The sequence below is a fragment of the Salvelinus fontinalis genome, chromosome 34 (genome assembly GCF_029448725.1).
Source record: "Salvelinus fontinalis isolate EN_2023a chromosome 34, ASM2944872v1, whole genome shotgun sequence".
NCBI classification, from domain to species: domain Eukaryota; kingdom Metazoa; phylum Chordata; class Actinopteri; order Salmoniformes; family Salmonidae; genus Salvelinus; species Salvelinus fontinalis.
Genome location: NC_074698.1, coordinates 21,208,356 through 21,223,373, shown reverse-complemented (window position 1 = coordinate 21,223,373; position 15,018 = coordinate 21,208,356). Strand labels below are relative to the sequence as shown.

Genomic DNA, 15,018 nt, shown 5'->3' with positions numbered 1-15,018 from the left:
AATCATCAGAGGATAGGGAAATATACAAAATATTCTATGAATGTATAATATTTTATTTTACAACGAAAAAAATAACATCTTTATCATGAATGGAATTTCATACATTTATCATTATTAATAAAATATTTGTTCAGGTCCACATCAAATGAAACTGACAAAACTCTCATCTCCCATAATGCATTGCCCGTTTACCACCAGCTGCCAGCTGAGTTCTTTACCAATGCAAGTAAACTACGAGATACTCTTTTTGGAAAGGGAGCACCCCTTCAGCTTACTTTATTAATTTCTATAAGGTAGGTAAAATAGTTAGTTTATTTACAACTATTTTCCAATATAATGGGTCCTCGGCAACATGTTTGTTATAACGCATGTTATTATGGATGAATAGCGAGCTAACTCCAGCTAGCTAGCTAAAGTCGGGTTGTCAACACAGTCGCTGGCTAACGTTAGCTGTGGTTAAATTGCGGCTTTGTTTACACACTGTTTACAAAGGCCTGGATGCAAGTAGCTAGCTAGCCACTAGCCAGCAACCGTCATCAGTGCACTCACCTGCAGCAAGGAACGACGAAGGGTAGGTAACCGGTACTACGTTGAACGGGCAGCTCCCATTTTTCTCTAGTAACGACGTTAGAAAGAGATAATATTTCAGAAATTGATTCTATCTCGAAATGGTATCACGCAATGCGACCTTACATTTTGTAGACTGCATTTGCTGTCACGAGTTGCAAATTAATAATCATCAATAATAATATGAATGCTTGGTTTAACGATAAATTGTTGTTATAGTGATGCATTAATAGTACAGATGTAGGATCTTAACTTGATCACTCTTTTGTTGCTGAGAATTTTCTTAGGCTTGTTTTAAAAGGCTTCTAAAGTTTGTAATTTAGCTTTAAAATGTCTGACATGATTTGCCCTAATCAAAAATGTATCAATCCCTACAAAACATGTTCATTAATTATAATCCACATAGCTAATAATTCACATTTCCTGTTGCTTCATGATTATGTTCCTGCTGTAGCAAACTGCCTCAAATTATAATCCTACGTCTGTAGCTATTATGTAGAAAAGCTGCTTTTGAAATTCTGCCTATATAGGCTAGGTTTGAAGTTTGCCTACTGAATAACCTATGGGCTTAACCGTCTTTGTGACTGTATTTGTCTTAAGGCTATGGAGCTGTCGTCTCAAGACCCTCATCCTATGGCTTTGGATCTCTCAAAGAGATGTGGGAATAGTCATCTGAATCCCAGGACCACAGAGGTTCTGGACCTGATGAAGAAGCCCAGCTGGCACAGCATCACTGACGACCATGTGTCCATGCCCTGCATGCAGCTCCTCTCTGAGAAAACACTAACAGACACAGGTGTCAGACTTTCCTACGGCACTAGGACTTGTGTTCGCTCCCCCCTTTTACATAATGGCATGGACAGAAGCTACAACTCAGGGTTGTACGAGCAACACCCTACAGAGAGCCTAAATGCAGAGAGCCCCATTTCTGAAAGTATTGAGGGAGACGAGAGTCAGAGTGACTCTGATGTCATTTTGCTTGTTTCCAGTTCTAAGGAAGCACCCTCACCTCAGGACTATTTAGACAGGGCATCTGTTAGTCCCTTAGTGGATTCTCCGTCCCCTGGCGCTGTCTCTTTGGGTGAAGCTAAAGGTTGTTTTCTACTGCCCCAGACACTGAGTTCCCCCAGTCCTGACAATACATATTCAGAGGATTCATCTGAAAGCACAGAGGAGATGTCGGTGAATGCAAAACCTGTTCTTAACCTGTCGGAATTAGCTGCTGTGTATGGGAAATATGTCAGGTCTCCTGTGGATGTCTCAAGTGATGATAGTGATGTCATTGAAGTTCCCATCACCAATGAAAAGAAAAAGATTCACAGTTTACCTGTTGATGTTCAAAATGAGAAAAGGCTGACAGGTGAAGCTAGTAATGTTGTAAAAAAAAGCCTTTCTCCACATCCTAGAACAATACAGCCTGGGGTCAGCGCTCAAAAACTCACCAACAATGTCACTCGCCATCATTCAAAAATACATACCAAAAACTCAAGTAGAATATTACCCAAGGAACATTCTGGCGACACAATGGACTCAAAAGAGAAGTCATCTAGTTCAGAGGATGAGTCTTGGTTACAGCCAACTGTCTACCTGTACAGGTGTGTAGTAGAATCTGATGACTCTGATGTGGACCGTCGGACAGTTCGACAGGACCCCTCTGAGAGCCTACGTTCCTCTAGAAGGCCACAGAGAGGATCATCACCTGCTACAGAGTCATGGACCAAGGCCACACATGTGGAAGACATCCAACAGAAGCCCTCCTCACCCAGGAGCAAAAGGTCAGGAACCAAGCAGAAAACCCACCAGAGAAGCCCGGCAAAGCAGGCCTCAAGTAGTAGAAAAGCAGCAGCAAGTAAAACAAAACGGAGGAGGGAGAAACACAAACAAGCCAGCTCATCCTCCATGTTCTCCCATGAAGAGGCAGAAATCAAGCTGAAATATGCAAACTACAAACAGGACAAAAGGGCCAGTAAATCAGAGGACTTTTGCCCTTTTGTGCACATGGAGCAGAGGGAGTACTCTGCTTGTACAGTGATCAACGATCAGCAGGAGGAGAAGGATGTGAGGCGGAACAAAGGACAGCAACAACAACCAACTGGGTCTGTGTCTTTATCTGGTGTCGTTCCTAAGACGTCTTGTTATCGTCTGGGTCGCCTCAGCTCAAAGAGTAAGTCTCAGCCCCTAATGGTGTGCTGCCTGTGTGGTGGGTCTGCTAATGCTGTGGGCCTAGGGGACCTACACGGACCTTACTATCCAACTGGACCTGCTTTGGAGGAACAAGGCAAACAGCAGGCCCAGAGGGAAGAATACAAGGACAGTGAACTGTCTGTAGATTGTAAGATAGGCCTATGTGGTCAGGTAGGGGAGAATGGGTTACATGAACTGAGCAATGTGCCTAGAGTAGAGGCTGTAGTTGATGACTGCTGCATCACAGTCAGTGATAGTGAAAGCTCCACATTGCCTTCAGCCAAAAAGCTCCGAACAAATGGCTGCGTGATGGACGGCCACAGTCTGCCTGTGGTGCCCCACAACACCAATGAATGCTGGATCCACGAGGATTGTGGCATATGGTCCACAGGTGTTTTCTTGGTTAAAGGAAAGCTCTACGGCTTGGAGGAGGCTGTTAGGTTCGCCCAAGAAACAGTGAGTCAAATTCAACGATACCTCTTTGTTTGAGATAATGTGCATTTGTGCTTGCGTATCTCGAGTGCAACATAGATGAGAACATAATGAAAAATAGGATCATATTGCTGTGTATGCTAAATCAAATTGCATTGGTGTCTTCCTAACATTCCTGAAATGTAGGTTCGGTCTGCCTTACTTTATCAAAATATGTAAACAAGGTCAAACTGAAGCAGCTCAGATAGACAGAGGACCATTATGCTTGTGACTAGGTAACACAATGCCTTACTCCTTCACTGTCCTTGGCCTCTCAAATACAGCTTTATGCAAACATGCTTTTTTACATTTCCTTTCTTTTCCAGGTGTGTTCAACATGCCACGCAGCAGGTGCAACCATGGGCTGCTTCCAGAAAGGGTGCCCCAATAAGTACCACTACAGCTGTGCAGCTCAGTCAGGTGGGAAGCTGTCCTGCTCTGCCTATGTACAATTATGTCAATGAAGAAACATTGTGTTGACTAAATGTTTTATTTTCTATCTATCTTTGCAGGCTGTGTGCTTAACGAGGAAAACTTCTCCATGAGATGTCCAAAGCACAAGGTAGATGTAACAATTGTCATTCCAGCAGTACCTGGTAAAATAACAAAACACAGGATGTTTAAGGAAATATATGTACATTTGTGTATAGCTATCTTACTAACATTTACAAATGTAGGTGTAATGATTAATAAATGGTGAGCAAATGGTTTGTAAATGCCTTATAAATGGTTTATTATGGACCCTTAAAATATAGGGTTGCCTAAAGATCATTACTTTTTGATCTGAGATCTAGGCTATTAGCGCAGTGTTTCTGAAATATTGCACTTTTGTCCTTTCCAGAATAAATCATTCAGAGGTGTGAACATGCCAGACAACAGATGACAGGAGAGAAGGAATTGGACACCCTTGGAAGGTATGTGATTTTCTATGCCCTTGACATGTTACATTCATCATGTGAGACTAGACGGTTTAAAATATACTAACTATAGATGTGTCTCCTTTGGAAGGGCTCCGGGTTTATTTGTAAATAGGACGGTATTTAGTCATTGATGCTCATCAGTCAGACTGTGAGAGATCTGTGATTGTGCATCGTGTTAGAGCTTGTTTTAGTGTTTGGTACAGCTAGGCTTCCCTAAGACTGCTGATTTGATTGTTTTCTCCACAAATAAGTTGAGCATCTTTACCCACAGTATGTTTAAAACAGGACTTAGGGTAAGATTTCACTATTGTTCAAAGTGACATCAAACTCAAACAAGTTTGTGCTAATGATCCTCTGGAGCACGTTGTTCCCAAACTGGGTCGGGACCCACTTGTGAGTTGTGGCAGGGGTCCAGGTGGGTCGTGGGATTACATTTTTTGTCCGTTGCATTTTTACCAAAAACATACTTTTTTTGATGATACATTTTTGGGATAAAAAAATGCTTTGTGTGAATTTAAATTATTAAAACCAAATAGAAAATATGTAGAAAATATAATTGACCTATACATTTGTAAATACAAGCCTTTAATCTTTGAGCTAGACAACCAGGCCCCATTGATTTTGTTATAATGTTTGAGCATATGAATACAGCACTAATCTGTCAAAATTTGTAGAATTGCAGGAAATGTGCTTAAGATCTGCCACATTTTCTCCCAGCTCCATTGCAACATGTATACAATTGCAGAAGAACATTTTCTTTATAAAGCAACATTTTATTTAAACTTCACGGCAAAATGTGTAGAATTGCTGGAAATTAGCTTCAAAACGTAAAATGTTTCTCTCCACTGCCAGATTATATTTTTTACTTATTATTTTTATACTGTATTTTTTACTTGTTCTGTCTGTGTATGTTTTTTCACAGCTCAAACATTTAAGGTGGATCACAAAGCTAAAAAGTTTGGGAACATTAACATTTACATTTTAGTCATTTAGCAGCCGCTCTTATCCAGAGTAACTAACAAGAGCAATTAGGGTTAAGTGCCTTGCTCAAGGGGAAAACATCGAAAGATTTTTCACCTAGTTGGCTCTGGGATTCAAACCTGCCACCCCTGCTCTAGAGGATTCCAAATTCAATTTGGATTATTAGTTGATTAAGGAACACACACACAATCTACAGTGTCAGTTTGACAATAATTACTTTGAAGTTTAAAGAGGTTTGAATTCCATTTAAGAATCCTAACAGGAAGGTTTAGAGGTACAGCCAGTCACTGCTGTTGATGAGTGTAGGTAGGCCTTCCCTCAGTGAGATGAGCTGTGTGGAACATGAGAACCTACCTAGTGATTGGGACCCTGGCAGAACAAGGTGTGAAAAAGCAATGACACTGATTTGCTAACTGTGCTAAAAGAATATCCTCAATCTGCTGCAAGGGCTTCTGGGTTAACATGCATAGCCTACCATGTTGAAACTGATTTGATTTGCTCTGCAGTTGTAAAAAAAAAATATATTTTTATCTCGGGCTTCGCAAGAGATAAATGCGTGTATGTGGTGCAGAAAGTATGTACTTTCACACCCATGTCTATTTCAGTGTGTGACCCTAGCTACTCTATAGCTGTACTGTACACTTGAGTAACTGATTATTTTTGTCCAATTCTATAACAGTGTCACTGTTCCCTTGTGTTTCCCTGGCAGCTAAACCTCATTGGCAGCAGCCACCAGATAGATAGTCTCCTTCACCCCAGAGAAGAGGCTGTGGAAGAACTGCAACATTCTATTCATGTTTTCTTTTATCTCTTGAATGTTTACATTGAGTCCATGTTACTTCAGTATTATTAATGATTCTGAATTGATTGTACCAATGAAGCCAAATGCTCTTATTGTGTGTCTGCCTGCAGATGGCCGTAGTCTTTTTGGCCCGTCTCCACTGTGGAAGCTTGAGAGTTATGTTGCTTGCTTTGTTTTGTATGTTTGCTTTGTTGAAAGACCAAAATATCACTGTTTGGTCCTCTGTTTTATTTAGTTTAAGTTTTATATCTATGTTTGGTCTTTTTACCTTTTAATACTGAAATGACGATTGACATGTTTTTGTGTTCACAATGTGTGACAGAATTGCTATTGTTTCCTTATTTGATAGGAACCTTTATTTAATAGGAACCTTGAGAGGACAATAGTTGAGTTCAGTATTCATCCTAATTAACAGTGATTGAAAGGCCAACCAGTCACTCCCCTGATAATATGACTTGTTTTGCAAGACTGCTACTTTGAAATTCAGATTTCTGTATGTTACTATAAGGATTTTTGCATCTCAGATTATCCTGGTGGAATGCTTTGGTAATCATTCGGAACTAAATGGCAACAGAGGAAGTGATGGATCTCCAGAAAGGCTTCTATGGCTGCGCTTACACAGGCAGCCCAATTCGGATATTTTTTCCACTAATTGGTCTTTTGACCAATCACTTCAGATCTTTTCGCATCAGATCTATTTCAGATCTGATTGGTCAAAAGACCGTTTTAGTTTTTTTTAAATATCAGAATTGGGCTGCCTATCTAAATTCAGTCATAAAGGCATATTTATTTTCTATTTATGATTTAATCATGTTGTGCATATTTATTTATGTAATGTTCAGCTGACATGGTGGTAGTGCTGCTCAATGAGGAAAAGGTACAATCTGTTTTGCACAAAGTTTGCAAAGGTTGGTACATTCAACCCACTGTGCACACACTGGTTGAATCAACGTTGTTTCCACGTCATTTCAATAAAGTTACTTAGAACCACTGTGGAATAGACGTTGCATTGACATCTGTGCCCAGTGTGAAGTGATTTTGAATTTGACCTGATATCATTGGCTCCAGAGATTATGATTTTATACTGGGTTCTGTTAATGCAGTCATTAAGGAAATGTATGGGTGTTCTAGTCTTACATATGTGTGAGGAAGAGATGGCTAACACATGGAATTAATTGTCTGTAACAGCTTGCAACTGTTGCCTTTTTGTCATCTGTTTGAATAAAAGCTGACATTCCTGTGTACGTCACCTGTTTTAAGATGTGATCATTTTTATCATAATTCATCTCTCTTATTAGATGTATCCATGATTCAGTAGCCGTGATTCAGTGGGACAGGTTAGGTTAAGATATTCTGTATAAAAATGCTCGAACATATGTTGAACTTGTGTTGCATACAACAAAGGGAAGTCTGGATGTATCCGTGCTGTTTATGTTCTCTTTATGTAAGTACAGTAATTGTAGACAACTGCCCTATTCTAGACTGCTACGGTCATGTTGAACCATTCACCCTCTCCTTGTATGAATAATTCTTCTGCAAACAGTTCAGATGCCTTCTGTGACCTATTCTTCTATTCCTCTGCCTCTGTTATCAGGAATAATCTGCTCTCAATGTTTTACTGCACGTGTCTGCCTCACTTTTAACTGGGTGTCATCCTGACCTGGTGGGTGGTGCTCACAGAACATATCTCACCTTGTTGAACTCAGAATATAACCGTTTTCCCCCCTGCTAAAATAGACTGGCATCCCATTCTTGTGTGAGAGAGCTGTGGCTTTGTCTCCAGGAAGAGGGTTTAACTGAGCAAATCTCTGCATTTTAAGCAGCCAATTTCACAGAGAATATTCAAACAGCTGTTGTGTTTCCTCCCCATGGAAGATGAGACTATATTTAGCTGCCTTTCATTACAAGGGTTTACACATGGACAGCCATTTGGAATGGCAGCTCCATATGCTAACAGTTTGATCTCTTAGCATACAGATGTAGGATCTTAATTTTAGCACTTTTGTTGCTGAGAATGCTCCTGCACTGCAGGAAGTACCGATGAACTTTGTGATTGACATAAATTCACTGAAAACCTACACTAACACACAGTGCCTTCAGAAAGTATTCAGACCTCTTGACTTTTTACACATTTTGTTACAGCCTTATTCTAAATGGATTTGGGAAAAATCCTCAGCAATCTACACACAATACCCCATAGTGACAAAGCAAAAACTGTTTTTTAGGAATGTTTGCAAATGTATAAAAAAAATAAAAAACTGAAATACCTTATTTACATAAGTATTCAGACCCTTTGCTATAAGACTCAAAATTTGGCTCAGGTGCATCCTGTTTCCATTGATCATCAATGAGATGTTTCTACAACTTGATTGGAGTCCACCTGTGGTAAATTCAATTGATTGGACATGATTTGGAAAGGTACACACCTGCATATATAAGGTCCCACAGTTGACAGTGCATGTCAGAGCAAAAACCAAGCCATGAGGTCAAAGGAATTGTCCATAGAGGTCCTAGACAGGATTGTGTCGAGGCACAGATCTGGGGAATGGTACCAAAACATTTCTGCAGCATTGAAGGTCCCCAAGAACACAGTGGCCTCCATCATTCTTAAATGGAATAAGTTTGGAACCACCAAGACTCGTCCTAGAGCTGCCGCCCGGCCAAACTGAGCAATCGGGGGAGAAGGGCCTTGGTCAGGGTTGTGACCAAGAACCCGATGGTCACTCTGACAGAGCTCTAGAGTTCCTCTGTGGAGATGGGAGAACCTTCCAGAAGGACAACCATTTCTTTAGCACTCCACCAATGGAAGCCACGCCTCAGTAAAAGGCACATGACAGCCTGCTTGGAGTTTGCCAAAAGTTACCTAAAGGACTCTGACCATGAGAAACAAGATTCTCTGGTCTGATGAAACCAAGATTGAACTCTTTGGCCTGAATGCCAAGTGTCACGTCTGGAGGAAACCTGGCACCATCCCTATGGTGAAGCATGGTGGTGTGGGGATGTTTTTCAGCGGCAGGGACTGGGAGACTAGTCAGGATTGAAGGAAAGATGAACGGAGCAAAGTATAGAGAGATTCTTGATGAAAACCAACTCCAGAGCGCTCAGGACCTCAGACTAGGGCGAAGGTTCCCCTTCGCGGACAATTCTCTGATTGTCCTTGAGTGGCCCAGCCAGAGCCCGGACTTGAACCCAATCGAACATCTCATACTTTTGGCTAGATTATTTTCTTGTGACAATATAGATCAAATTAAGATCCTACACCTGTAGGTGACTGATGATGCTGGATATCTGTCTGAGGATGACAGATGCTGAAGAGTTTGGTGGAAAATACCAAACATGTATTATGCCTCATTGGACAATTATGAAACACTTGCATCATCCAACATAATGTGGGTTGTATTTCAGTCATCATGACAGTGGAAATAATGCTTCTTGCATAAATACCATGACATTTCAAATTTTTCCTACAGTACCCTACTGTAAGTATTTCCCCAACCCCTGTCCTCTATCACCAATGTGTGGAATCCAACAAGTTGACACATCAGTTAATGCTGTGACCGGGTATAAGAGATATTAATATCACGCAGGCGTAGGTTGTAAACACAGTACAACTCATCAGATAGTGCTGTAACTAGGGCAGTTCCACTATGAAAGCCTTTTCAAATGTTAACTGGGTATAAGAAAAATGTATTTAACGTAGGTGTAAGTTGTAAACACAGCAAAATGCCAGCCTCATAATTGCTAACCTTGTTTGACTTTGGGCCATTTCAGTGAACGGAGTGACCTATGAGAGCTATCATTTAACTCTGTAGCAAGTGTTTTGTTAGGACGAGCGTTTTAGCTGTATCTAAGATAAATAATCGCTTGTTTATTTTAGAGATTAAGTTAAGAGAGACAGGGAGAGCTCTGTCACGCTAAATTGTCTCATTATAATGTTTATGCCTAAGGCCCACACTTCTCTCACTCTTTCACTCTCTTTCTCCATCTCTCTCCCTCTCTTTCTCTCTCCTCTCTCTCCCGCTCTCTCCATCTCGTTCTCACTCACTCTTTCTCTCTCTCTCAGTGCATGCAGCAGCCTTAGCTCTGGGCGCAGTGTTATCTCAGCTCCCAGGACTCTGACAGGCTCATTCGATCACAATCCCTCCCACTATCTCAGCAGCTCAGCACAGCAGCACAATGCCATTGCTGGTCACTCATAATCTCATCATATGCGCGACCCGATACCGTTGATTGGTCATTGGTCAACAATCAAGACGAGCAACTATTTGATTCTGAAGCATAGATGAGAATTTAAGGATGGGCAATGGATTCATAACAACAAAGACAACGAAAATAATTTTTGGGGATTATGTGTCTATTGATATTGGCAGATATTGCTGCACTGTTGGAACTAGAATCATAAGTATTTTGCTGCATCTGCAATAACTTCTGCAAAACTGTGATTTGATTTTAGATTTGATTTGATTTGAGATGTCTACATGTAGAGGACTTTCTCCCAACAATATAGTCTTGTGGATGTGAAAAGCCTCCTGCATGTTTACCCCTCAAGGTTTTCCAACCTCCAGGACTTGGAGATTAAATGTACAGTTCCACTAGACCTGTAAGCCATTCCTCTCTCTACTTGGCAATGAGTTCACACGCTCTTACACACTTGCTCAAGGCTCTTATAAAGGCTCTTCCACACAGGCTTAACAGGCACACTGTGGCCAGTTTAATATCCCTCAGAGTTGGATACAGTATCATACTATTTTTATTCACACCTAAAGATGTCAAATCTTCATTTCAGCCAGTTTGCTACAGCAGGAAAACAATCCTGCAGTAACAGGAAATGGGAATTATTATGTGGATTATAACTAATGGACATTTTTGTCGGTGTCGATACACAAAATCAAGTCTGAAATTTCAAAATGGAAATTACAAACTTCAGAAGCCTTTTTAAACCTTGAATACACTACAAGTTTTCCTGCAACAGTGTAATTCAATTAAAATCCTACATCTGTACAGGTCATCTCTGTGGTCTTACACTCTGTGTGCATGATTAGCTAAGGAGACTGAACATCATTGTATTCTTTTCATTAGAATTAACATCCAGATAGTATTTAAGGATGTATCAAACCGTTATCCTCCCAGCCGCTCTCCCCCTGCTAGCCACAGCTACAGTAGAGACAGTAAACATGACAGTGGAGTGGAGAGGCAGTGAGGTGTGCAGTGCAGTGCTCTATAGTAATTGCTATGCTGAACATGCAATCCTGATGATTTCCACTCCAGCAGCAGCAGCACTGCCTTGGCCAGGGTGAGCTGTTGGTTTCCCTGCTGTGCTGCATCCAAGCAGATCCACAGGCCTGCCCTGGTACTGGTTGTCTCAAGCACTGATGCTCACCCTATTCACTCACCCCTTCTCATTATCTCCACACGCTTCATCATTGTGATACACAGTGTAGGCCCCAGAAAGAATATAAAATATTTTTCAGGCCTCCCGAGTGGCGCAGCGGTCTAAAGCACTGCATCACAGTGCTAGAGGCGTCACAACAGACCCAGGTTTGATCCCGGGCTGTATCACAACCGGCCGTGATCGGGAGTCCCATAGGGCGGTGCACAATTGGGTTAGGGGAGGGTTTGGCTGGGGGGGGCTTTACTTGGCGCATCGCGCTCTAGCGACTCCTTGTGGTGGGCCAGGCGCCTGCAGGCTGACCTCGGTTGTCAGGTGAACAGTGTTTCCTCAGGCACCATTGGTGCAGCTGACTTCCGGGTTAAGCGGGCAGGTGTTAAGAAGCACAGTTTGGTGGGTCATGTTTCGGAGGACGCATGACTCGACCATCGCCTCCCGAGCCCGTTGGGGAGTTGCAACGATGAGACAAGATCGAAATTGGGGAGAAGAAAATCAAATATATATATATTTTTCAAATGAGCTGGCAACATTTTGTGGCCAGTAGTCTCCGAACTACACTCTACATTATTAGACTACATAAACCTTTGGCAAGTAGTTATTGGTTAGTAGTGAGGGTTTAACGTAGTTTAACTAAAAATCCTGGGTCACATTTTCCAAAAACCCATCTGGGATTGTATACTACAGACCAGTGCTGTTTTGGATAGAATCACTTTACTGTACATCACAACTGAGCAGAAACAATGCATCAGTGGTTTCAGAATTGAGTGGGGCGTCATTGAGTGGGCTCTCTAAAATACCTTTTAAATAAACACCAGAACCATGATTCATCCAGATTAATTATACTTTCAACAAAATACAGAGTGGTTATTTCCACCGTGATCTTGTCTAGTAGCACATCTCCTTTCTGTTGCCACCAGCCAGCCATTGTCACGATCGTCATAATAAGTGGACCAAGGTGCAGCGTGAGAGACATACATCTTCCTTTTATTAGACGAAGACGTAACACGAAACACTCTTACAAAACAATAAACGACCGTGAAGCTATAAACGAAAGTGCACACACAAGCTACTAACGTTCAACATAGACAATTACCCACAAACACCTAAAGCCTATGGCTCCCTTAAATATGGCTCCCAATCAGAGACAACAATAAACAGCTGTCTCTGATTGAGAACCAAATCAGGCAACCATAGACTTTCCTAAACACCTACACTGAACACAACCCCATACATACTACAAAACCCCCTAAACAATACACACACCCTAAACTAGACAAAACACACAAACATCCCCCATGGCGCACCCTGACCTAACTAAACTAATAAAGAAAATAAACATAACAAAGGCCAGGGTGTGACAGTACCCCCCCCCCCCAAAGGTGCGGACTCCGGCCGCAAAACCTGACACAGAAGGGGAGGGTCCGGGTGGGCCTTCCTATGGTGGCGGCTCGGGTGCGGAACGTGGACGCCCCTCCACCATAGTCACTACCCGCTTTGGTGGCACCTCTGGAACGGCGAGTCCCGGACTGAATACCATCCCATAGGGCGCCACTGAACGGAGGGGCAGCTCCGGACTGAGGGGCAGCTCCGGACTGAGGGGCAGCTCATGGCTCTGGCGGATCCTGGCTGACTGGCTCTGGCGGATCCTGGCTGGCTGGCGGATCCTGGATGGCTGGCTCTGGCGGATCCTGGCTGGCTGGTTCTGGCGGATCCTGGCTGACTGGCTCTGGCGGATCCTGGCTGGCTGGCTCTGGCGGATCCTGGCTGGCTGGCTCTGGCTGGTCATGGCTGGCTGACGGCTCTGGCTGGTCATGGCTGGCTGACGGCTCTGGCTGGTCATGGCTGGCTGACGGCTCTGGCTGGTCATGGCTGGCTGACGGCTCTGGCTGGTCATGGCTGGCTGACGGCTCTGGCTGGTCATGGCTGGCTGGCGGCTCTGGCTGGTCATGGCTGGCTGACTGCTCTGGCTGGTCATGTCTGGCGGACGGCTCTAGCGGCTCCTGTCTGGCGGACGGCTCTAGCGGCTCCTGTCTGGCGGACGGCTCTAGCGGCTCCTGTCTGGCGGACGGCTCTAGCAGCTCATGGCAGACGGGCGGCTTTGCAGGCTCAGTACAGACGGGCGGCTTTGCAGGCTCAGTACAGAGGTGCGGCTTTGAAGGCTCAGTACAGACGGGCAGTTCATGCGGCGCTTGGCAGACGGACAGTTCAGACGGCGTTGGGCAGACGGGCAGTTCAGGCGCCGTTGGGCAGACGGGCAGTTCAGGCGCCGCTGGGCAGACGGCAGACTCTGGCCGGCTGAGACGCACTGTAGGCCTGGTGCGTGGTGCCGGAACTGGAGGTACCGGGCTAAGGACACGCACCTTCAGGCTAGTGCGGGGAGCAGCAACAGGACACACAGGACTCTGGAGGAGCACAGGAGGCTTGGTGCGTGGTGTAGGCACTGGTGGTAATGGGCTGGAGACACGCACCATAGGGCTAGTGCGTGGAGGAGGAACAGGGCTCTGGAGACGCACAGGAGGCTTGGTGCGTGGTGCCGGTACTGGTGGTAATGGGCTGGAGACACGCACCACAGGGCTAGTGCGTGGAGGAGGAACAGGGCTCTGGGGACGCACATTAGGCCTAGTGTGTGGTGCCGGAACTGGTGGTACCGGGCTGGGGACACGCATCTCAGGATGAGTGCAAGAAACAGGAACAGGACACACCGGGTTGTGAAGGTGTACTGGAGACCTGGTGTGTAGGGTGCCGTCTTTCGGATGGGACGTTAAACGGGTGTCCTGACTCTCTGAGGTCATTAAAGATCCCATGGCACTTATCGTAAGAGTAGGGGTGTGAACCCCGGTGTCCTGGCTAAATTCCCAATCTGGCCCTCAAAACCATCATGGTCACCTAATAATCCCCAGTTTACAATTGGCTCATTCATCCCCCTCCTCTCCCCTGTAACTATTCCCCAGGTCGTTGCTGCAAATGAGAACGTGTTCTCAGTCAACTTACCTGGTAAAATAACGGTAAATAAATGAAAAATAGCCGGCATCAAGTCTTCCGGAACTTTAACACAAGTTTCAGGCTGAGTACGAGGAACTGACACAGGTGGCATCGGACAGCTAACATGCTCCTCAGGGAGAATGCCATGCATACTCTGCCAAACCAACAGCTCTCTCTCTTCACTCTCCTCCAATTTCGTCAACAACTCTTGGAATGTCTCATAATCTCCCCTTCGTTCACTCTCCTCCAATCTGTCCAATAACTCCTCTACAATCTCAGACTCACCCCTCAACTTCGCCGACTGCTCCAAGTGCCCCCAACCCCCCCCCCAATAATTTTTTTGGGCTGTCTCTCGGGCTTCCTACCGTGTCGCCGTGCTGCCTCCATCTCTGCCTTGGGGCGGTGATATTCCCCTGGCTGTGCCCAGGGTCCTCTCTCCCGTCTAGGATTTCCTCCCACGTCCAGGAGTCTTGACATCGCTGCTGCTGCTTTTTACCACGCTGCTTGGTCCTGGTTTGGTGGGTAATTCTGTCACGATCGTCATAATAAATGGACCAAGGCGCAGCGTGAGAGACATACATCTTCCTTTTATTAAACGAAGACTTAACACGAAACACTCTTACAAAACTAACAAAACAATAAACGACCGTGAAGCTGTAAACGAAAGTGCACACACAAGCTACTAACGTTCAACATAGACAATTACCCACAAACACCTAAAG

The 15,018-nt window shown here is 44.1% G+C and overlaps 1 protein-coding gene across 3 annotated transcripts; it reads left to right on the top strand.

The window, feature by feature from the left end:
- The first annotated feature begins 44 nt into the window (after window positions 1-44).
- Window positions 45-7,174, top strand: LOC129833478 (transcription factor 20-like). Of its 3 annotated transcripts, none has more exons than XM_055898110.1 (6): window positions 45-293; window positions 1,168-3,207; window positions 3,549-3,642; window positions 3,735-3,784; window positions 4,064-4,136; window positions 5,833-7,174. In XM_055898110.1, exons 2-5 carry the CDS (start codon window positions 1,171-1,173, stop codon window positions 4,103-4,105), a joined length of 2,223 nt encoding a protein of 740 aa, XP_055754085.1. In that variant the 5' UTR covers window positions 45-293; window positions 1,168-1,170; the 3' UTR covers window positions 4,106-4,136; window positions 5,833-7,174. The 3 variants fall into 3 exon arrangements, with proteins under 3 accessions (XP_055754085.1, XP_055754086.1, XP_055754087.1); XM_055898111.1 differs by having other exon boundaries at window positions 45-571; XM_055898112.1 differs by lacking the exon at window positions 45-293 and having other exon boundaries at window positions 613-3,207.
- Window positions 7,175-15,018: the final 7,844 nt, after the last annotated feature.

What these genes read in the sequence shown, in the direction of transcription:
- LOC129833478 (XM_055898110.1), top strand. Translation starts at nt 1,171, where the DNA reads ATGGAGCTGTCGTCTCAAGACCCTCATCCTATGGCTTTGGATCTCTCA. An exon ending in TTAGGTTCGCCCAAGAAACA is followed by an intron (nt 3,208 to 3,548) that starts GTGAGTCAAATT and finishes TTTCTTTTCCAG; the next exon opens with GTGTGTTCAACATGCCACGC. An exon ending in CAGCTGTGCAGCTCAGTCAG is followed by an intron (nt 3,643 to 3,734) that starts GTGGGAAGCTGT and finishes CTATCTTTGCAG; the next exon opens with GCTGTGTGCTTAACGAGGAA.